This window comes from Arachis ipaensis, chromosome B3 (assembly GCF_059453495.1).
Source record: "Arachis ipaensis isolate K30076 ecotype BB chromosome B3, ASM5945349v1, whole genome shotgun sequence".
NCBI classification, from domain to species: domain Eukaryota; kingdom Viridiplantae; phylum Streptophyta; class Magnoliopsida; order Fabales; family Fabaceae; genus Arachis; species Arachis ipaensis.
The window spans coordinates 143,962,515-143,987,253 of record NC_142438.1 but is presented as its reverse complement, the minus strand read 5'-3'; the positions used below and the strand labels follow the sequence as shown (position 1 = coordinate 143,987,253).

The 24,739-nt window shown below is 38.9% G+C and overlaps 3 protein-coding genes and 2 pseudogenes across 4 annotated transcripts; 4 read left to right on the top strand and 1 right to left on the bottom strand.

Moving 5' to 3' along the window:
* Positions 1–624: 624 nt before the first annotated feature.
* Positions 625–1,587, top strand: LOC107631562 (chlorophyll a-b binding protein 3, chloroplastic). Its single transcript, XM_016335051.3, has one exon. The coding sequence runs from the start codon at positions 625–627 to the stop codon at positions 1,417–1,419; it is 795 nt and encodes a 264-aa protein (XP_016190537.1). The 3' UTR covers positions 1,420–1,587.
* LOC107631565 (tetrahydroberberine oxidase-like) lies at positions 1,436–13,801 on the bottom strand. Of its 2 annotated transcripts, XM_088508433.1 has the most exons (2): positions 12,045–13,801; positions 1,436–3,248 (listed from the first exon to the last, which is right to left on the bottom strand). In XM_088508433.1, the coding sequence occupies exons 1-2, from the start codon at positions 13,571–13,573 to the stop codon at positions 3,245–3,247; spliced, it is 1,533 nt and encodes a 510-aa protein (XP_088364559.1). In that variant the 5' UTR covers positions 13,574–13,801; the 3' UTR covers positions 1,436–3,244. The 2 variants fall into 2 exon arrangements, with proteins under 2 accessions (XP_088364559.1, XP_016190539.1); XM_016335053.3 differs by lacking the exon at positions 1,436–3,248 and having other exon boundaries at positions 11,817–13,745.
* Positions 1,621–2,778, top strand: LOC107631563 (uncharacterized). Its single transcript, XM_016335052.3, has 2 exons — positions 1,621–1,855; positions 1,951–2,778. Exons 1-2 carry the CDS (start codon positions 1,772–1,774, stop codon positions 2,551–2,553), a joined length of 687 nt encoding a protein of 228 aa, XP_016190538.1. The 5' UTR covers positions 1,621–1,771; the 3' UTR covers positions 2,554–2,778.
* Positions 9,048–11,189, top strand: LOC148572678 (uncharacterized; annotated as a pseudogene).
* A 9,701-nt stretch (positions 13,802–23,502) lies between the features above and the next one.
* On the top strand, positions 23,503–24,539 carry LOC148572677 (glycogen synthase kinase-3 homolog MsK-3-like; annotated as a pseudogene).
* The last annotated feature ends 200 nt before the right edge of the window (positions 24,540–24,739 follow it).

Here is a 24,739-nt window from a genome sequence, read left to right as displayed (position 1 = left end):
ATTGTCAAATATAATCTCGGTCATGTAATTGACCCACCCATTAAAATCGACCTGTGTAACTATCAATCAAGTTTCAAAGACTAAAATAAAACTCCTCTCAGAAAATGCATTCCTTTTATTTATTTTATGTAAAACAAAACGTAGCATGTATCCACTGTACTCTGCATTCATTTCAAATTTTGTGGTTCTCAAACGTCTTACCACAGAAACAGAATCAGTGGACCCAGAAAATATCTTCCACCTACGAAACATTGAAGGAATAATAGCCCCACCATTTTAACAAAAACCCGTTTTATTTTATTTTACGTGCAAAATAACACCACATTAAATTCATACAACGTACATATCTAGTGGAATCCTGAAGTAGTACGTGTAACACCTCCATTGGTCAGCAAACCATTGAGGAGAATCTGAGCCATTAGTGGATTAGGGGTTGCCATGTGGACATAGAATTCCAGTGACACAATCTGGAGGCTCCAATGAAATCGAAGCTTTAGATAGCACAAGATAAGAGTGCAACCACTTAACCTCTATATAAATATACACCTCAACTCATTACTTCCAACCACTCACTCATCAACAATACTCACACAGCAACAACAGATTAACTAAAAGCATATAATCATGGCAGCCTCCACCATGGCTCTCTCCTCCCCATCATTGGCCGGCAAGGCCGTCAAGCTCAGCCCATCAGCCCCTGAGCTTGGAGTTGGAAGAATCTCCATGAGGAAAACCGCCACCAAGCAAGCAACTTCAGGAAGCCCATGGTACGGCCCAGACCGTGTTAAGTACTTGGGCCCATTCTCCGGTGAGCCCCCGTCCTACCTCACTGGTGAGTTCCCAGGTGACTACGGCTGGGACACTGCTGGGCTTTCCGCTGACCCAGAGACCTTTGCCAGGAACCGTGAGCTCGAAGTGATCCACTCCAGGTGGGCCATGCTTGGGGCTTTGGGCTGTGTCTTCCCAGAGCTTTTGGCCCGCAACGGTGTTAAATTCGGAGAGGCTGTGTGGTTCAAGGCCGGATCACAGATCTTCAGCGAGGGTGGGCTTGACTACTTGGGCAACCCAAGCCTAATCCACGCACAGAGCATCTTGGCCATTTGGGCCACCCAGGTCATCTTGATGGGAGCCGTTGAGGGTTACCGTATTGCCGGTGGGCCTCTTGGAGAGGTTACTGACCCACTTTACCCAGGTGGCAGCTTTGACCCATTGGGCCTTGCCGACGACCCAGAGGCTTTCGCCGAGCTCAAGGTCAAGGAGATTAAGAACGGTAGGTTGGCCATGTTCTCCATGTTTGGATTCTTTGTTCAGGCTATTGTCACTGGAAAGGGCCCATTGGAGAACCTCGCTGACCACCTTGCTGACCCAGTCAACAACAACGCCTGGGCCTATGCCACCAACTTTGTCCCCGGAAAGTGAGCTCTGAGTTTAGCTCTTGGGTTTTGAAAAAAAAAAAAACCTAAAAGGAAAAAAATGAGGAATCAGCTGTGGGGTTGGGATTTGGGATTTTGAGAATGTGAATTAGTATGATGTGAACCGTGTACCTATTTGGTCTCACTAAATGTTAATTACATCTTTTTTTCCTAACTGCCTCATTGTTTATGCGATCATGATTTATGTTCTCTTTTCTAATCCCGCCTTTTCATGGAGCATTGATAAATGATACTAAATGAAAACTGATAAGAAATTAATTAATTAATATTTCGTGTATAATATTTTATAAGAGAGTGAGGATATCTGGATATATGGTAGTGCCACTAAAAAGCGATTAATGAGAGAGGGAAAAAAAGGGATGGAGAATTCGCGAGCATTATCGAAGTCATCGCATTCCAAATTCTTTTCGTCTCTAAAGCAGGTATTGTCTACATTGTAATCGAAATTCTAACAAATCCATATATGTAATTCTAGATTTATAGGGCTGGCCTGTAATCTGAATTTGGGTGCTTTCAGGTTGAAAAGAGACTAAAATTAGAGCAAACCGCACCAGTAGAATCTCAATCTCAAGAGACACAAGGAAGCGACTCTTTTTCTAGTTGTTCAGCCATGTTCCTTGGCAGTGCTCATGGCTATGGTGTTCTTCCCCAAGATAGCAGTGAACCTCCTCTCGCGTTCCTCTCTATTCCTCAAGGATTCACAGCTACTCTTCCATGTCGTGATGGAACTGTAAACAATGCTACTCAACGTGATGAAACTGCAGTGACTGATGATGATGACATTGAGAGGCTAATGCAGCTCTTGGGCTTATCGGAGAAGGAACAACGGGATGATGCTCTTGAAGAAGATGGGGATTCTTGCCACTGTGAAGGTGGGTTTCATTCAAAGATCGTTGGAGTGGTGGGGCCCAAGTGTAGCAGGGAGGTGAAGCGGTTAGATGGTTGGATCAAACACTTCCTCAATGGTGGTGGGCAAGACAAGTTAGAGCCTTTGAGACTTGCACATTTGCTTTTAGGGAAAGCTGCTTTTGTTTCTGAGGGTTCTGATAGTGCTTTTGGAGGATTGGAGTTCCCTTCAACCATTCAAGAATTTCTTCATAATGATCCTCCCACTAACTGAGGCAATCATCTTGTATGACCTATTCAGCTTTGTTGTTTTGTTCAATGATATTCTTCTGTTTCCATGTTATAAGTAATATGTAGATTTCAAGATTTGCCTTCCACATTAATATCATTTTCAGTGGATAGTATAGTTTTAGTTTGCCTTATTTCTTATATGATTATATGATAAGATCATGTATTTTGTAAGTTCCTTGAATGCCACCTTCCAGCTTTCTGAATCAAATGTAACATTGTAGTCTAATATTGAAGATTTAATCCAAGAGAGGGTGCATAAAGACACTTAGATTGCATCAATGCAAATTTGTCCCAGTCCTTAAACAGTAGCCATATTCCTTCTAAAGCACTTTTAGGAATGGCATGCATGTTTCAGATAGTCAGATTTCCCTTTGTTTGTGGTGAAGTTAGTTCTTTGCACTTTGAAGCAAAACTTGAAAGGATTGATCACTTGATCCAACCATGTAAAGCATGACTCTATCCACTTCATCTCAATATAATCTTCCTTGATCAAACCCAATTCTGGGAAGCTTTCTTGCATCAAGAATCACAATGGGCCAATCCCAAATGGTAGCGAAAGAGAAAGGCAAGGAACAAATAAATGATCTAACGATGTTAATATGGGAGTTGGGACTGAATACCTTCCATGAATTCATCCAAGTAGCTATTATCCCAGTTTTCACAGCTGCAAAATTTCATCTGCAACATAAATCTACATTAGAAACTTCTATTCATTCATTAACACCACAAATGTCAGAGAAGTGTAGCAAGTCTTGCTCATACAAAGGTGAAAAATAATGATGATAACACAAATGATATCGTTATCCTTTAGTGACTGAAACCGGAAAAAAAAACATAGCCCTTACAATAAATTTTGAATTAGAACTTACTAATCTAATGAGAATTTCACAGGCAATATGTAATATGGATAGACATATATAACTCACAAGTATATACCGAAGAGAAATAAGTGCCACAAAACAATTTGAAAAAGGATAATAACATCATAACAGAAGATACTTTAAAAATAAAAATTTGTACACCAAAATTTTCTCTATTCCAATTATATATGCTAGTTGACTAGTAGATAAGTATCTTAAACTATCAAAGGTTAAAAAAACAAGAATAAAAAATATATTTTTGTTATATTATTGAATAAGTTGATTTTCTTAATCAAATTTTTTAATTAATTGAAAAGAAAAATAACCAATACAAGACATTTACGAATTTCTATAGGAATTTAAAACAAACATAATGCTTTTTCTATGGACCAAAAACAAAACAAAAACTTAAAATAAATGGTTATTGAAATATATTTGGATCCTATGTATAAGGGTCAACTGAAATCTAAAATTGGCCATATTTGCAGAAATAAAAGATTAATCAGGCATTATTATTGTCTAGCTCGGATAAACTTTTTTCTTTTTTCCCATTTTCACGTTCTGTTTTTTTTTTTTTTTACTGTTGGTTCTGAGCATATAATCCGTTGAGTTATTGTGTCCTGTGGTAGTTGTTTCTTTCTCATGGATCACATTAATAACAGAAACGTTAGTTAAAGATGCATAAATATGATACAGCAAACTTTTCTTATATATTTGTTCACTAAGCACTTACTGGCAAAGCTTTGGTTTACAGGAAGTGTGAACAGCATAGCCAATTCAGTGCACCCGGGAGTGGTAATGACTCCTCTTTGAGACATTCTACTCTACTCGTGAGTAAGTCATTAATTCTCCATGAACATATACATATGCATATGCATATTCCGCAGAATTTCATTGTCTAAGATGTTATTTTTAGGGTAAAAAACCTAAACAAGCCAAAGGGAGATCAATTTGACACAAATAAGTCAAAGCAAATTCTGTTTCAGCAATCCACCAAGTGGCATTTCTATATAGTTCGAACCAAATAGGTTCGAACTCACCTTCCACATAATTCGAACCAAATAGGTTCGAATTACAGCTATACGCCAAGTCTAAATAAATCGAACCAAATTGGTTCGAACCATAAGTTAATAATTCGAATCTAATAGGTTTGAATTACAATGAGCATAACTTTACCAAGTAATTCGAAATAGGATGGTTCGAATTACTATGAATTAAGTCACAGGAAGGAACTTAAGTTACGAACATAGTTTCCGCATCATGTCTTAATAAGAGTCCTACATTTTTTTTTGCCGGTGTGCCTTAGAGAAACATTTCGTTTAAAACTGCGGTGGCAGAACATATTCATTAAGTAAAAATTCATTCGAGGTACATCGCAGTGACGTTAACAAATTTTATGCGTCACCAAGCACAAGTAAGAAAACCGATAATTGCGGAATCTAAAAGCTAAATTGAAATAACAAAAGTACAAAAGCCGCTAATACATCTAATCATGTCCCCGTGTGTGCTCTGCGCCTCCGAGCTGTGGGCAACTCCGACATGTGTGGCCGGGCTGCCGACAAAGCCCACATCTCTTTGGCCGGTTCGGATCAGCCTCGTCCATATTGGTCCGTATTCGAGTGGACCTGGGACGACCCTCTCTCGCACGCCTCTTATTGGGGTCAGGGATGACAGTCGGCCCGTCATATGGTGGCCAGAAACCCTCCGGAATGGGAGGTGTAAAACCCATCTGATAGACACTGAAGACCGAACTAAGACGATACACCTGGTGGACATAAGGCTCCCATGTAAGCCGTGAGTAGGCACAGCATGCCAGTGCGTGGGGACACGGAAAATGAAGTGCCTGGAAGTATCCGCAGTCACATGTGCGAGATGCAAGCGAGACTCTGTAGGTACCCACTGAGAAAGAACCAGTCGGAGTTGTCTCTGCGACGGTGAACTCGGAGTTATCCCTGTCGTACACGGTAACCGTGAAGCACCTAGCCGTCTTCAAGTTGGCCTCTATACACTTCACCAAGTGCTGACTAAATTGTTGTCCGGTTCCCATCTGCGCCTCAGCCTCCCTCCCTTTGCGAACAAATAACTCGGCCAACCTTCCGTATGTTGCCTTCACTAGGGAGCACACAGGAAGGTTTCTGACGCCCTTGAGGATCGAGTTCACACACTCAGATATATTCGTCGTCATGTGTCCGAATCTACGCCCCTCATCACAATGCTGGGTCCACAAGGAATACTCAATCCGGTTAGCCCAGTCACACATCGCCGGGTCTTCGGACCTAAGAATATCAAACCAGTACTGGAACTCAACCTCGGTCTTAGCGTACGCCGCATTCACGAGTAGCCTCCTTGCGTCTTTGCCCTTAAAGGTGAGGGCAAAATTTGCCGCAACATGTCGAATGCAGAATGCCCGGTATGCAGATGGAGGTAACCAGCCTCCGTCAGGAGCCTCAAGGGCGGCCTTGATGCCGTTATGCCTGTCCGAGATAACCAGCAGACCTGGCTGCGGTGTCACATGCTCACGCAGGTGGGAGAGAAAGAAAGACCACGACTCAGCATTCTCACCCTCGACTAATGCGAAGGTGACGGGGAGTATGTTGGAGTTCCCATCCTGTACAATCGCGACAAGCAACGTTCCCCCATACTTGCCATACAGATGGGTTCCGTCAATACTAACTAGGGGCTTGCAATGACGGAATGCCTCGATGCATGGGGGAAAGGTCCAGAATAGTCTGTGAAAATAAGCTCGAGACTCGTCCACCTGTCCACCGACACGAACAGGGCTCGTCCTCAGCACAGCAACAGTACCAAGCATCGTCAACCGGACTCCAAACACCCACCTTGGGAGCTCGTTGTACGACTCATCCCAGTCACCATAGATGAAGGAAACAGCCTTCTGCTTCGCCAACCAGACCCTCCTGTAAGTCGGCCTAAACCCAAAGTGTGCGGCAGTGGCATTTAGGAGCACCTTGATGCTGACGGATGCATCAGCCCTAACCATTGGCATAACGAATGCCGATATCACATGGTAATCCAAACTCCTGTGGTCGCTGGAGATCGAGGTGGCGAGACAAGTATGCGGTCCGTTGTAACGTTTGACCTCCCAAATCCCCTTGCGCTGTCGGAGACTGAGCCGAATCAACCATGTGCACCCATTGCCGAACTCAGAACACTTGCCCACATACCGGCGATAGTCGGAGTCCACCACCTTGTACTGTACCCCTCGCCGTATGCTGTAAGTCTTGACACTTAACAGGGCCTGTTCTTTATCCGAAAATTGCTGACCAACCTGAAACTCTGTCAGACCTGCAGACCCTTCAGCATCTCTAGTGCCAAATCCAGCCAGCTGCCCAGCAACCCCCTCCTGCCTCATGGCATCCAAGTCCAAAGAGGAAAAATGCGGAGGGTACTGCTGCGTGCCGGAGTTAGAACCACCGACCACCCCAGCAGGCTCACTTGCTCCAACATCATCCCCACTGTCATCAGCAATCATATCCGGCTCGACGTCATCGTCCTCTGGATCATCCAAGAATCCATCTCCAACCCCAGCCGGTGCAGCACACTGTAAAGATGTCGGCAGATACTCCCGTTGTCTGACCTCGTCACCTACACTGCCGTGGAGATCCACAGCGAACGAAGGGGAGGCGACAAGTTAGACGGGTGGCTCGTACGCAGGGACAGAGGAAGATGCAACGGCAGGTCTGGAGCTAGAACCGGCTACCATGGTTAAAGTGGTGGTATTCCGGTTCGAACCCCCCGAGCTGGAAACCACGTCAACCAACTTTTGCCAACAGCTCTGGTGTCCTCACCTCTGGAAACTGACGGCGACAATTAAACATAACCTGCAAGTCCTCATCACTCCCGATCGTGAAACAATCGTACGTTACGGTGTTCTGGAGCACCGTGATTGGAAATCGATAAAAAAAAATTTCTTAACCCGTTTCACACCTTCCAGCCCGAGTTTCTGCAGTACAGAGCTAACAAGGTCCTCATACCTTGTCGTAGGCGTTACGATAATGCAGAGAGGATCCTTATCAGTGAACTTCACACCAGAACGAGTTTTCTTCTTAATGGTTCCTCTGTGGTGAACCAACACTGCGAAACTCTCCTCACTAGCCATGTAAACCACCTCTAATGATAGTAACTCACGTTCAGACCATATATATAGAGCTCTCATCCTCACTGATTCGAACCGCAATGGTTCGAAATATGCTCATTGTAATTCGAACCTATTAGGTTCGAATTATTAACTTATGGTTCGAACCAATTTGGTTCGATTTATTTAGGCTTGACGTATAGGTGTAATTCGAACCTATTTGGTTCGAATTGTGTGGAAGGTGAGTTCGAACCTATACATAGAAATGCCATTTGGTTGATTGCTGAAACAGAATTTGTTTTGGCTTATTTGTGTCAAATTGAAATCCCTTTGGCTTGTTTAGGTTTTTTACCCTTATTTTTACCTAAATGTAAAATATTGAATCGACTCATTATATTTACTACTATATTGGATGCATAAATCTTATTTGAATTAGATCCAATTTCATTGATTAGTAGATATGATAGGTATGAGTCAATGTTGAACTCTATACTTATTATTGTGTTTGGTTAGTATTCATAAGTCATAACACAAAATATATAGATACAATATGATAAAAATATATATTTGGTTACATTACGATAGAAATAGAGAAAAACACAGTTTGATTATAATACATATCAGATACGTCTTAAAAAAAATTTACTAATATTTCTATCACATATCTTGTCTCGCCAAAAACATAAGTAGTAGTTTACTTCATCATTATTTCTCTATGACAATAATATAATTTTGTTGTAGATTTTCTGAAGATGTTCACATTTTTCATATGGAAAAACTTTCCACAAGTAAATTCTATTAATACTTGCCACAAATTTCGTTTTTATGAGAATTTTTTACTAAAATATAAATATTAAAAAAAGTGTATTAGTCGATAACCTCAACCTCAGACCAATCAATCGAATATTGATTAATACGTAATCGATCGAACACTACTTGAAAACGGCTATTCTACTCAGAACTGAGAAGTTCTAAATGTTCCTGGAAATTCTTGCTCCCAAAGGACCGAACCTTTGATTCTTTCGAGTCTTTTTCTACCGTATTTAGAGAATTCCTTGTACTGCAGTACCAAAATTAATATAGAGATAACAATAATTTTTGTTCTCTAAATTAATTAATTTTAGTGTTGTGTGCCACAGCATGCTACCTTGCTCTGCATCCAAGCGTGAAAGGTGTGTATGGGAAATACTTTCTGGATTGTGATGAATTCCAACCAAGTACATTTTCCTCAAACGAACTCTTAGGTGATTTTTTACTCTGGTGATTCTCAGGTGGTTAGGTAATTTGTTAGTTGTGTTGTTAACATGTTTTTCATTGCAATATGTAGATTACTGATTGTCAAACATGTAAATTTGTTTGTTTCTTTCCAGAGAAAAGGACAATTTAGTCCCTGACCTTTTAACCCGAGGACATTTTCGTCCCTAAGCATTGGAAAATACATTTAAATCCCTGACGTTCCTTAAAATAAGACCGATCAGTCCCTCCGTCCATGAGCCATCCTCAGAACGGACGGAAAACGCTGAGATGGCTCCCCCTATGCTGACCTGGCTCATCGGCATTCCCACGTGGCAAGTAAGTGAGATGGAGGTTTTGAAAACGGAACACATTAGTCCCTCTAACACAAAACGACGTCGTTCTGCCTGGGGACATTAGTCCCTCAAACACAGGAGGGGCTTGAGGAATTGGAGTTACACACAGCTCTGCCCCCTGGAGTTACACACACCCCAATGGTGACGCCACCACCCTCACCACCACCCCCAACCACCCTGTTCTGACCCTTCACCTCAAAGACCCCATTTTGGAACAAAATTCAGACACCCTTTTCACACCAACACCAACAATGGCTTCCACAAACTCCACCAACTCCACCGACCCTCTTCCTTCCCCTAATGACATCGCCGCCAAAGCCCTCACAAAACGATTCGACGCACTCATCACGGTTCGAACCAAAGCCATAAAGGGAAAGGGTGCTTGGTACTGTCTCCCAATTTCAGCACAGGATTGAGGCCCGGTTCGGTTCCTTCTCCGCTTCCAATCTCAGTGGTCAACACCGGTTCGAACCATAGCAACAATAGCAGGAAGAGGGCTTCACCTGCATCACCTGTTCCTTATCAAAATCATGCCTTGGCAATGGTGGAGTCTTCAAAGTTTGGTCCTTTTGGTGGTGAAATTGGGTACACTCAGGTGCATGGTAACTCTGTGAACCAGCACCATCATCATAATCAGCATCAGCATCATCAGCAGCAGCAGCATTTAGTGCTGTCTGGTGGGAAGGAAGATTTGTGTGCTTTGGCTATGTTTGAGGACAGTGTGAAGAAGCTCAAGAGCCCTAAGACCTCACCTGGTCCTGCTTTGAGTAAGGAGCAGGTCAACTTTGCCCTTGAGTTGCTCTCTGATTGGTTGTGTGAGACTTGTGGTTCTGTGTCCTGGCCACAATTGAGCACAGAAAGTTTCAGGCTTTTCTAAGCCAGGTTGGTTTGCCTGCAACAAATACTTTGAGGCGTGAAATCTCAGGTCCAAGGCTTGATGCTAAGTTCAGTGAGGCCAAGGCTGAGTCTGAGGCCAAGATAAGGGATGCCATGTTCTTTCAGGTGGCTAGTGATGGTTGGAAGAATATGAATTGGTATAGTTTGTGTTGTGGTGCTGAGAATTTGGTGAAGTTTGTGGTGAATCTTCCCAATGGTACTAGTGTGTTCCAGAAGGCTTTGTTCACTGGTGGAGTTGTGTCTTCCAGTTATGCTGAGGAGGTTCTGTGGGAGACTGTGACTGGTGCCAGTGGAAGTGTTGTTCAAAGGTGTGTTGGAATTGTTGCAGACAAGTTCAAGGCCAAGGCTTTGAGGAACTTGGAGGCTCAGAACCATTGGATGGTAAATACTTCTTGTCAGCTTCAGGGGTTCATTAGTTTAATCAAGGATTTTAACAACGAAGGCTTTTGGAACGAGTTAGAAGCCGTTTATTCCATTGTGAAGGTCATAAGAGGAATGATTCAGGACATTGAAGCTGAGCGACCACTGATTGGTAGATGCTTGCCTCTTTGGGAGGAGTTGAGAACCAAGGTGAAAGAATGGTGTTCCAAGTACAACATTGCGGAAGGTCCTGTAGAGAAACTAATGTGTCCAGGGATTAATGTGTCCAGAGCAGAACGACGTCGTTTTGTGTTAGAGGGACTAATGTGTCCCGTTTTCAAAACATCCATCCCACTTATTTGCCACGTGGGAACACCGATGAGCCAGGTCAGCATAGGGGAAGCCAACTCAGCGTTTTCCGTCTGCTCTGAGGGTGGCTCATGGACGGAGGGACGGATCGGTCTTATTTTAAGGAACGTCAGGGATTTAAATGTATTTTCCAATGCTCAGGGACGAAAATGTCCTCGGGTTAAATGGTCAGGGACTAAATTGTCCTTTTCTCTTCTTTCCAATATTAAAGACAATGTTCCTAATTTTCTTTCATCTTTTTTGTCCGGCATGCTACCTCTGAACATGTTATATTCAAACGTTGGATATCAATTCGTTCGATAAACAAATTAGTTGATCTTATAGCATGGTAGAACTCCGGGATTATATTCATGACTCTTTTGAACATGTTGAAAGAAATGTTATACAACCAAATGTTCGAGATGCTATGAAGCCTGGTGGGTTGAACATGGGAAGCATGTTGAGGGTATAGTGCTGTTTTTAATGCAAATATATAGTTGTTAATTGAATACTTCAAACTGCAGTATAGACGAGTTGACTGCACTACCACTTCCTTGGTTTTCTTTCCTCTGTGCCTTTTTATCACGAAATTACTGTCCAAAATGGCTAATGCATACAAGTCATATACTAACACACATGGGAACATATATTCTGAAATGGTTAGGTTAGCAAAACTGTATAGACTACTAAATGATTAAGAGCTTGTCTAGTTGATTGGGACTATAATATTAGGATCTTGACTAGTTTTGAGAGCTTATAAATTTCATCTATCTAGTAGAAAGCTCTATGTATTATTCAGTCACGTTCATGAAGATGGATAGTGGCAAATCTTTTATGCAGAAAAACAGAAAAGTACTATAGAACTCTCTTTTGATTGATTTATTAAATCTATTTATTTATATGCAATTAAAAGTGATGAAGGAGTAGTACAAACATAAACTAGCCCACTACTGTGTAGTTCTTCAGAGCAAAAAGGCTATGTCATCCGTGCATACCTCTATCCACAGTCAATGAAGTCGAAAAGAACCTTTTCATGAATCACATTCGGCCTCCAAAATGATGGAAAAAGTGAAATTTTTATTATTCAGTTATAGGAAAATTTTAGGTAACAGTAAACTGCTCTCTTCTCTTCTTCGTATGGCTTAGTAGTCTCAAAGTCATAATACAAAGCATAGTGTGTTTTATATCTTCATCAATATTATGGAAGAGACACACTGCATAACAGATAGGAGAAAAAGAATAAAGCAGCTTATTTACCTCAGAATTTCAGATATGAGGTTTCTATATGCTACTCTTGGACACGAGAGAAGGTATACTCTGCTCGTACCTGAAGAAGTTAAGAGGATCAACCTTGGTCTTCACATTTGCCAACCTATTGAAGTTGTTTTTGAAGTACTTGAGACCCCAAAGGCTAGCTTGCTCATAGCTTGTGTAGCCAATGTTATTTACCCCAATGTCAAGGTCTCTATAGTTGAGATATGCAGCTCTAGGAGAATTTGATGCAAAAGGTTCCATATAACTATAAATCCTTGTAATCCACTTGATTTGTTTTTGTGCTACCTCATCTCTTCCTTGTTGGTCCCAAGAATCTAGGTAACCAACAAAGCACAAGTTTCCGGATCTATGTGGAAAAGGAAGTTTGGACTGAGGAATCTGATCCATTATTCCCCCATAAGGAAATAGTTCCATGAATGCAGCTTTCTCCCCGTTCTCCTTAAATATTTGCCATATTCCTTCTAAACCACTTTCAGGAATGGGGTGTTTCAGATAGTCGGATTTCCCTTTGTAACTTTGTGGCGGGCTTGGAGTTCTTTGCAGCAAAACTTGAAGGGATTTACTACTTGATCCAACCATGTAAACCGTTGACTCTATCCAACTCATCTCAGTACAATCTTCCTTGACCAAACCCAATTCTGGGAAGCGTTCTTGCATCAATGGTATGAGTTTATCCTTACCACCAAGAAACAGGGCTTCAAATTTGGCTTTTGTCGTTAATACGAGCCTGATGGCTAGGTCCTCATGAAGCTTACTTGCCATATTCTGCCACTTCATAACGAGCATAGTTGCATTTTGCTCCAAAGTCCTTTCAACTCTGAAAACTGTCACAGTTGGTGGAACTGGAACTAGTTTGACCTTCCATGCTAGGATGACTCCAAAGTTTGCTCCACCACCACCTCTAATGGCCCAGAAAAGATCCTCACCCATTGCTTCTCTGTCAAGAAACCTACCCTTCACATCAACCATGTGAGCATCAATTATATTATCAGCAGCAAGGCCATATTTACGCATCAAGTATCCATAGCCACCACCACTGAAGTGCCCTCCAACTCCAACAGAGGGGCATACACCTGCTGGAAAAGCCAGAGTTTTGCTTTTCTTGCTGATGCTATAGTAAAGTTCACCTATAGTTGCCCCAGCTTGAACCCATGCAGTTCTTGTTTCTGCATCCACTTCAATATTTCTGTAGTTTATGAGATCAATGATAACAAAAGGAACTTGAGAAATATAGGAGACTCCCTCAAAGTCGTGGCCACCGCTTCGAGTTCGAATCTGCAACCCATGGAGTTGGGAACAGATTATGGTGGCTTGAACATGGGAAGCATGGAGGGGAGTCACAATGACTAGGGGTTTGGGAGTTGTTTTGGATAAGAATCTATGGTTTTGAATGGAAAACTGAAGTATAGAGGAGTAGGAGGAATTGGAAGGGGTGTAAACAACCTCAGAGATTGAGGTGGAGTTCTGAAGTTGAAGACACTGAAGGAAGTGTTCATGATCATGAGTATGAGATGCAGAAGATGCTAATGAAAATAAAAGGCCAATTACAGCAACAGTCAAATATGGACTTGGGTACTTCATTTTTTTGTGTTTTTTTTATGGTGTTAGAATCTATATCACATATCAGTCATCTTAAATAGTGAAAGGATTAAAGGTATGGTGCAAAGTCTATCGTAAACAGTTACGGGTGAGGGTTCATCGTTCATGTATGGGTTACATCTTATTGGAGGCAAAACCACGAAGGGCTTAATGGTTGTGAATATGTGATAGAAGTGATTGTGTTTGTGTTTAATTTGCGGAAAAGTATAGGTAATCAATAATATTTTCGAACAATGTGTGAATAATGTGTTTTAATAGGGTTAAAAGAGTAAATTAATTTTAAATTTAATTAATAGCATTGAATTAGGGTTTTAAGGTAATTGCTATGATGTCTAAAAGTGTCTGTCTAACTTACCAAAAGGGGTTAAAAATTAGAATAATTCTCTACATACAAGTGATTTTCAATACAAGTCATACAAGTCATTTATATTCACGCCGTTTCACGTTTTTTTTTCCCTCTTCCGTGTCTCTTTTTCTTCTTTTTCGTAATTTTTCTCTCTCGTTAACATCATCATCAACACCACCTCTTTCTCCCTCTTTTTTAATTGAAATTTCTTCTTCTCTTTTCGTTGTCTCTTTCTCCTTCATCAAAATCACCAGAAAAAATAAAGAAACATTATTCAAGGTACTGTTTTACTGTTCTTCTAGATTTTTTTTAGATTGTCTCTGTCATGTGCCTAATTCTTAACCAGCAAAACATTAAAAGATTTCAAAAAGAAATATACTGTCTCCCCCTATATTGGGTGTATTTCTTAAATCATTTGGGTGTATTTCTTAAATCTTTTGAGTGTATTTCTGCAATCGTTTGGTTTATTTCTGTAACTGTTTGGGTGTATTTCTGTAATCCTTTGGATGTATTTCTATAATCGGTTGGGTATATTTTTGTAATCGTTCGGGTGTATTTCTGAAGTTACATCATTTTCAAAACAATTTCAAATCTTGATTTCAGAAACCATGAAAAAAAAAACAGAAAGAGATCGACACGTTTTTTTTTGTGCCTTTTTTCTTCTTCTTCTTCTTTCTCCGTGCTTCCTCTTCCTCTTCTTCTTCTTTTTTTTTTCTCTCTGTGTCTCTTCTTCTTCTTTTTCGTAAAAAAGAAAACGAAGGTGAAACACGCAAAGATTGTTTAGTAACGCGCATGTTAGGCCCAACTTGTAAGACTTGTAAACAAAAATGACTTGTATATGTAGCACTCCTCTAAAAATTAATATTTAATTTTAAAAATATAAAAATAAATAATTATTAAATATTCAAAAATTATTATAAAAAATAAGTTAATAAAAAATTAGACACCAAATTATAGACACCGTAAAATTCACCTTTATTTAATTGGAGTAGTAATTGTTTCGGGTACATTATTTATCAAAAATCGGACCGTTCACCGACGCATAATGACGAAGAACTGAGAAAAGTAAAGTAGGGTCGTGGCTCGTGTAGGAGTAGGACTGTTCACTGTGCTCAGCTTTTTCATGTACTTGTATTATAATTTTTAATTTTTCAACTATGCCACTAATGTAGATTGAAATATAAATATTTATTAAAAATAAATTAAACTATAATGTATTTATATAGAAATATATATTAGTTAATTTTAATGTATTAATAATATTTTTATGTTTTATAATTAACTGATTAAATAGATAAATCATTCGTAACAAATACGAAGAGGTGGATTGTGCGGAAAATTTTTTGAAATAAATTGAAATTTTTATCTTAAATATTCAGAATATATTTTTGTTTTGGAATTTGAAACAACTTGGTCCACTGCAACGACAAACTTCATTAATTATATAAAGTTTGTCTAAAAAAAAGCGAACTTTATAAAGCCTATAAAAACAAAAGTGATCTCATTTTTTATTTTTTATTGGTGGCGAACCTCCCTTTTTTACTCATTCTCTTATATTCACTCTCAATCTCTTCTCTCAAGTTTCTCTTTTCTCATCTCCTTACTTGAAGATAAATTTTAAGTAAGTTATTTAAACTATTTTTTTGTTTTTAATTTATTTTATTTTTATATAATCAATTTAGAATAAAATTGTTGATTACACATATTAACATTAGATAGTATTAATGTAGAGTTAATTATTAAAAAATTGGAGTTCATTATTTAACATAATTTATTGAAAAATATAAAAATACTCATTTAGAACTAATTATTCAAAAAATATAGGAATAATTATTTTTAGATCTCTTGTTAGAAATATAGGAGTAATTTTTTAGAGTTACTGATTTAAAAATTATTATAACAGTTAAATAGATTTAATTATTTATTGATATTTTGTTAATTGTTTAGAATATTAGTAGTTTTTGAACTTTTTAGGTGTAGAAATTATTGTTATTAATTTTGTACTCATTTGATTTTAAATACTTTGATGGACTAAGGGTTAGTAGGTTATGAGGATACGTTGTATAGATTAGATCAGACAGAGCATATTGCTGGCATACTCGGTTAATTGGTATAATATTTAATTTTTAGTGTTTAATAAATTTAAAAATATGTATATTATTTTAAGCATATATTTGACATAAATGTTAAATATTTTTTAGCCTAATAGAGTGTTGCGGACGCATCAAAATTTACTGGCGAGACTTGACGAACGTATCAGGAAATATCTCTTTTGGGCTGGTTTCGAACATGTGGCATTCATGGTTGAGTGGGACCATGACTGGCCTTTGGTATCTGCGTTGGTGGAGAGATGGTAGTTAGAGTTCCACACATTTCACATGCCATGTGGTGAGATAACGATCACCCTACAAGACGTGACATATCAGATGGGTCTGAATGTTGATGGAGACTCAGTTAGTAGCTGCGTTGATGGTTGGGAGTAGTACTATGAGGGGCATTCCATGAAGGAGATGTGTCAACAGCTACTAGAACATGTACCAGGTCCGAACCACAAACAAGGTTAGAATAAATGGACAGTCAACATGTCGTGGTTCAGAGACACGATTTGTGGGGAGTTGGCCGAGGATGCTGATGTGTGAGTATCATTAGTGTCTTTGTATAAGATTTATATAGTAATTTGTTGAATTCTTGAGAAATCTAAGTGATTTACTCCTTATTAGATGCTACTTTGAGTTGTTGTTGTATTTTATTAATTACAGGTAGCATTCGAATGAAATTTGATAGAATTCAAAAAGAAGAAAACATGAGAAGTTTGTTGCTGCCCCTTGGCACTATACGCCACCTCACTGGCGTTTAGTGCCAGCACCTTAAAGTCACTATTGCATTCGGGCATGGCGGCGCTAAACGCCATCTTACCGACGTTTAGTGCCGGGGATGTTGAGAAGCGTGCCCATTCTGTAAGGGTGGCGCTAAACGCCGGCGCCGAGGACGTGAATCAAGGTGGTCCCCATGCGTGCAATAAGAATCAACGGAAGGCTTTTGTGATTTGATTTTAAATCAAATAATCAAATATAAAAGATTTGTTAGGTCTTAATTTAAGTTTTAAATCAATTTTAATTAGGACTATAGATAGGATAGAGATTCGCCCTTGCGGGAACTTCTCTTCTCCTAATTCCTCATTCCGTAATTTACACTTTTCACTCTTATGTTTTTATCTACACTATGAGCCACTAGACCTCCATTGTTAAGGTTGGAAGCTCTGTTTACTTTAATAGATTAATAATTATTTGTTCTTGTACTCTTGATTAATGCATTGATTTATGTTTAAGAATTAGTTTTGTTCTTCATCCTACGGATTAGTGTGTATTGAAAAAGAACTCTAATCTAAATTGAATTCTTTTTGAATTTTGGAAAAGCTATATCATTATAATTACAACTTGAAACCCTTTCTCACAACTCTTTAATTATCTGGACTTAATGTGATACGTGATATATAATTGCATCATTTTTGAATTATTAGGGTTTGTGTGGCTTATAAATCAGAATTTGAACTTAACCCTCTAATACAATTGATTGATCAAGGAATTGACGGTTGGTTGGATTAGAGGAGATTGAATTGCCTAGGAATAGGAATTCAATCACCTAGGATTTGTCATAAACTCAATCTTTGCATGATCAAGGTAGTTGACATTGAATATTAATCCGAACATTTAAACATCTCCAAAACCTTAACTCTATTCTCATATCGTTTTCTCAACAACTCGTTGTTTGCTTTTCTTAATTTATTGTCTTTTGTGCTGTTTGATCTTCAAAAATATCATTTCAACTTGTCTAACTAGAACAATTAATCAACCATTGCTTGTTTAGTCAATTAATCTACGTGGGATCAATACTCACTCACCTGAGTTTATTACTTGTTACGACCCGGTGCACTTGCTGGTAAGTTGTGGTTTGAAATTCCAAACCAGATGCGACAGATGAGCGGCTACTACAGTAATTCGGTAGGTTCATTATGTAGATATTAGGTGGCATGCTATTTCCAGATGCATCTGACTCCTGCATGCACATGTGGTGGTTACCTTTGTTGGAGGACTTGAATCACTGTAGCCGATTGTCTTGGGGTTCAACCATTCTTGCTTGGTTGTACCGCCAGATGTGTCGCGCTACGGACTATAGGAAACTAAATTTAGGGGATGCATAGGGTTGCTTCTATCATGGGCATATCATCGTATCTCAAGCTGTCGTCCATCTGATTTTGATCAGCGACGATTTTCGTTGATGGAGAGGTACGACTAACTTTTAGGAAGTGTATGTTTCATTATCAGCTAAATTTGATGAGGTAAAATTGATACGCTTTTTTATTAGCAAGTACACCAAATAGATCAAGTAATACCACGGTGACTGAATATCATTCCACCGAGGATTAACAGATTGAGGCAAGTAACATCTAATTGAATCTCTAATTAGATCAATCAGACCTTGGCAAGAGGAATTTGGATAGTGAAGTAGAGAAAATAATAGTAAAGAGAGAATTGATTTTGGATTGATTATTAGGCAAGAGAATGCTTAGAGAATTAGAAAAGTAATCAAGAATAGGGAATGTTAAAGGCTTCGGAGATGTTAAATTCTTAGAAAGAACAATACTTGTGTTTTTATCATTTATAATCAAATTCCAATGTCTTGACAATTCAATATCTTTTAACTTAATTAATCGTCAAGTCTTTGGTCAACTAATTAAGAGAAAAGGTTAAAAACAATTTTAGTTTTAAGCCACACAATATTCAAAGACTATTCCTAGCTGAATTATATGTCACATATTCAAAGACTAGTTCTAAATAATTGAAGATGTGACATTAGACATCACACAACTACATGGGCATGATGGTAGGGTGGGTAGGAGCGAGTGGTTCCCCCATTATTTGGGAGGCTGGTACAAGATGTAGGATGCCTGACTGGACCATGTTATATTCGTACACCACGCATTCGATCTGCATCCATCCCAGTGATATCTATGGTGGTACTTCCGTATATTGCTTGGTCAAGGGGACTAGGTTGACGCCATAGTTAGTTATGTACCCGATGATTTGTCGGTTGACTTTTCACCTTACTGGAGTTGCATCAGCCAGAGGATGACAACCTCCCTCAAGTGCAACCACAAGGGATGAGACGTGGGAGAGGGCATGGGAAGTGAGGGGCCCGTGGAGGTCATGGGGCCAAAGCTCCTATTATCCCATAGAGAGTGTATGATGATGTGGCTCATAAGGAGTTAGTTGTTTCGGACGCATCGGCTGATACCAGAAGCTCCACCCTTACATATATTTTGACACTCGAGGGACCACACCAGACACAGACATCAAGAGTTGTCCCTATCCATGGGCAGCATGACTCAGAGGCAAGTCCGAGCCACCAGTGGGATATTCCCTTCTCCTCTACATTTAGCCAGTCAAATGTCCATGGGTCCCCAGCCATTGCTGTAGACACAGGATTTAGATACTGAAGCTAGGTTTATCCTTGGTTGGACTTAGTCACTGCTTAACCCACCCTCTGCTATCTTGGGAGCCATGACTGGTGTGACACAGACACAGCCATTTGCACAGATGCATACCTCTACAGCACCCTCAGCATATGTCCTGCAACACATAAATGATCCATCCTCTTCATCGGATACTTGTGGGGATCATGGAGATCTTAGAGGCCATATGAGCTATCATATCAATGAGACATCTGATCCCCCCCAACCATCAGATACACCTACATATCCACCATCAGATCAGATCGTAGATCCACCAGCAGACCCTCCACTTGGTCGAGGTCACAGAGAGTTCCATCCTCCTCTATGTGGGATAGGTGGTTGTTTGGAGGCACCTCGTCTCACCGTGCCACACAGGGTGGTCGACATGACCGCGGAGGTCGGGAGTAGTATTTATGGTTACTTATTTGGATAATATTTTCTATTATAGTTATTAGGGTTTTTCTATGGAGAATGTTTGTATTATAGTAAGTAGAGATGATTACTTTTATTTATTACTATTATGTCTATGTGTTGTTATGAATATTATATATAACGAGAATGTTTTTATTATAATTATTATTATTCTTTGTTACATGTGAAATACTAAATTAACATAACACAAACTATAATTATAACAACCATAACAATATCATAATCATAAACTTTGCATTCGAATAACAGTTGACAATAAAAAAATACCAGTAGAATGACACAACCATAACCTAAAATTAGCATCTAACGGCCACCTGAAGTGGAGGCTCCTACATCAAATACAGTGCATATCCTTTATGTGTGGCCCACCTGATGACATAATCCACATCTATTCTCTGTTGTCCCCTCCACGACCTCTCTTCATTCTCATCAGCTGCGGATTAGGTTGAATACGGGGACCATCATATGATGGCCAGTCATTCTCGTGACCAATCGATCTGAACTCCATACTATACACCTTAAATACGGTTTCCATCTGATACACGGGACATACGTGAGCCCTCCAATCAAGTCTAGCATGGGAGCACACTGTGAGAATATGGCGACATGGAAGGTGAAGGACTTGGAAGTATCCGTATTCACACTTACCCTCATCGAGCAACACTTGGTAATTATGCTGCCTAGATCCTGGTACTGCTGCTAACTCCTCCATTGTAAAATTTGTTCTCGAACGATCAAACTGCTAAACGTTCATCGTGTTCACATGCTTCGAGTTGAACTCTATAGCCTTCACAAGTGTTTGTGAGAATTCATCCCCCACTTGAACCCGTGCTTGAGCTTCTATGTCCTTCCTTGCAAAAAGCTCACACATTCAGAAGTAGGTTGACTTCACAAGAGCGGTTATCGGTAGGTTATGTGTGGCCTTCATGACAACATTCATGCACTCAGAAATATTGGTAGTCATGTGCTCGAACCTGCGGCCCTCATCACTATACCGTGCCTATTGTTCTCATGGCATTTCTTCGAGCCAATTCATGATTGCAACATTCTCTCCCCTCAATATGACAAAGTAATGAGCAAATTATCGACGTGACTTTGAATATGTTGCACTCACCAAGACCTTATTCAAATCCTTGTTCTTAAAATGCATCATAAAGTTAGCTACAATATGTCGGGTACAAAATGCTTTATAAGCATGTGGAGGTTTCCACCCACTGCCATTAGCGTTCAGCGTAGCATCAATGGACTTGTGCCTGTCTGAAATGACTAAAAGGCCTGGCTGAGGCACCTCCTGTTCCCTGAGGTTGGACATAAAGAATGACCAGGCCTCCCTTGTCTCTCCCTCGACCACAGCAAATGCAATGGACAAAATGTTTGAATTACCATATTGGGCAATCACTACAAAAAAACTGGTTAAAACATCAATAATATTAAGGCTGTTTTGTGAAAACGCCACAATATTCATGGATTAAGGCAGTTTACTTCACTGCCATAATATATTTGTAAGTTAGGGACATTTTTAGTGATTTTGGCAGTACTAACCGTTGTTATCTATTATTTAATTAAAAGAAAGCCCAAGCTAAACCTAATTGGGAGTAGAAGAGTAGAGCGTGAGCAACGAGCTTCTCCTCTATTCTTGTGAGCTTCTCTGCCATTGATGTGAGCTTCTCCTCCATCGAGCTTCTGCGTTCTACATTGTGCGAAGTTCTTACCCTAACTCGTCTTCTCCGTGTCCATTCTCACTTCTAGGTTTTATACAAAATTTTCATCCTCTTATTCTTCATCTTCTTTTGATTCATGATTTGTTAATTCCTCTCTGTTTATTACTATTCTTTCGATTCCTTGTTTTATGTGTGTGAGAGTTGCGTTGGTGTGGCAGAATTCGAAAATGACATCGCTGCTGCTCTGCGAGCTTCTCCTCCATCGATCTCTCTCCTCCATCAATGATTCTTTCCTTCCATCAATGTCATGTCCATCAATGCTTCTCCTCTAATGGCACATTTGCTTCCATTGATGCGATTTGCGAGGTATTCTATTAGTTTTTGTTCTTCGAGCTTCTCTTTTCCTCATCAACCTTATTTTGTTTAATTCTAGGTTTTGATTGTTCTATGCTAACTGCTACTTATTTTATTTAATTCTAGGTTTTAGTTTTCTTCCTTATTTAATTTATTTTAGGTCAAAAATTAGGAATTGTTAGAAGAAATTGAGTAAGGTCTTCACTGAATTTCTTCATAATTATAGCATTGATTGAAATCATGTGAATACTTGTTTTCTACTGGTATTATGTGCACCGTGAATTGCATAGATGTTCTTCTTCATGTTTTCTGTTTGTAGAAAAGTTTTTAAGGAATTTACTTGAGTTGTTGTACTTTTTTAATTTTGAAAGCGTGGAGTGTCGAAGTCTCAACCAAATTATTTGAAATCCTATTAACATTCTAATATGGTATATGTCAATTATTTATATAAATTCTTGAAATCTAGCTTGTTCGACTTGTTGGTTATAGCAAATTTGTAGTAACTATAGTCGAAGAGTCGTAACATACACAATGAACTGGGAGTAGTCAATTGCTTAAGTTTAGTTTATTATTTGTTAAATCTATGTGCTCAAATTCATAGAAAGTGGTCACCAAACTCAACCTCTAATTCATATTTGCCTTCACCATGTTTTCCTTTCCTCAATGTTGTTTTGCAGGTAAAGTCTTGTTCTTGATTGGGTTCTTGGAACTCGTGGTGATCCATAGAGTAAAATGTCCTTGATGCAAATGTTGCATTTGTTCTTCTATGAATTTGAGTTGAATAGTTGAATTTGTTGCAGGCTCTTGCTAGCTGTTTTTGCTTTCAGAGTTTTCTTCATAGGGTGATTACAGAATGTGGGACTCAGGACTTGGATGAAAGCATGCCTCTTGCACTTTCTTTAGCTTCTTTATTACAAGGTAGCACCTTGTTAAGTTTATTTCTCATCCCATTGTATTTCATTTTGTATTTTATGCAAATTGAAATAACTTGAATGCCTAAATGACTGGTAGATGTTTGGTCAAAGTTTTTTTATATTAATTTTACCTAACAAGATATTTTATATGATTTTTGCATCAAGCACCATTGTATAACTTGTCCATGTTATATATTTGCAGAGCTTGGTTCAGTTTGTGAAGAAAAAGGTTACTCTTAGTCCACGAAAGGTGATGCTTACCGTGACTCATTACATTCCAAACTTTAATCTGACAAACCTGCAGGTAGAATTTTGATACTTAAATGCTGTAATGACCGAATGATGCTTTAGGTTTCTGTATGATTTATTCTTGATTGTATGTCTTGTAGGATGCCTCTAATATATACAGTGTTTTTGTTTTATGACAGGGGCTAATTATCTCTTTGATGCTTGATTTGATATTCATTCAACCTGTTAATGTTATATTCTAGAAATAAACATTATGAATTTTAGATTGAATGAAGTAGTTAGTGTTCCATTGACATTTTCTTTTAAATTGATCATCTTATGTTACTTTTTGCAGGGATCTTGATAACTCTAATCTATCTGAACATTTGGTATCTAAACTTGGGAAGCTTAAGCATTTTATAATATCTATATGCTATATATACTATGGTTAAAATTTTTTGTGTCTTGTTGTTCAGGCGAATTGCTTGGTGACTGGTGAAACTGTGGCTATAAAAAAGGTTCTTCAGGACAAGAGATACAAGAACCGGGAATCGCAAACTGTGCGCCTTCTTGACCACCCTAATGTTGTGTCTTTGAAGCATTGCTTCTTCTCAACGACTGAGAAAGATGAACTCTATCTTAACTTGGTATTGGAGTATGTTCCCGAGACTGTCAATAGGGTGATCAAGCACTACAACAAAATGAATCAAAGGATGCCATTGATATACGTCAAACTATATTTTTATTAGGTTTTATGTTGTTGATATTATTTATATGTATTATTTTTTTTGTCCATTCCTGTGATTGTGATCTTAAACCCACCCTATTTGTCACTTTGTTGGTGTGCATTAATCTCTACTATTTCTTATGTTGTAGATATTTAGAGCAGTTGCTTATCTTCACAACAGCATTGGAGTTTGTCACAGGGACATAAAACCTCAAAATTACTGGTATATTCTTATAGAAACTTGTTTATTTGATTTCTCATCATACAATTTGTCTTATACATGCTAGATTAAGTTATTCATGTGTTGTTTGTCTCATACTAGGTCAATCTTCACATCTACCAGCTGAAGATATGTGACTTTGGAAGTGCTAAAATTTTGGTTAGTGTATTCTTTAACCCGAATTTCTTAATGTTTGTTTTGAATGATAATATTATGTTATAACTAAATTATGCATACCTTTTACAAGTAAAAGGTGAGCTAAACATATCTTACATCTATTCAAGGCACTACAGAGCTCCTGAGCTCATATTTTGGGCAACTAAATACACTACTGCCGTTGACATCTGGCAGGTGGTTGTGTACGTGGCAAACTATTACTTGAACAGGTATTTAGCTTCTTTTAAGTAGGCTTAATACTTTCAAGTTTAGAATTCATATATGTATAGAGACTAAGAATGAATTTCTAATTCTACCCCTTTCAGCCTCTCTTTCTGGGTGAGAGTGGAGTAGACCAACTTTTTCTTATGTTATTTTTTAGTCTCTGTGACTTTTAAAATAAATAATGACTTCTAAAATTTCACTATAAAATAAAAATTGGAGAAATTGTGTGTGTGTGTGTGTGTGTGTGTGTGTGTGTGTGTGTGTGTGTGTGTGTGATTTACTAGGCTTCTCTGTGATTTGATTAATTACACTCACGATCTACCTTGATGTGACTAAGTAACAATGAAAAATTTTTGGGATCAATAGTAAGTTC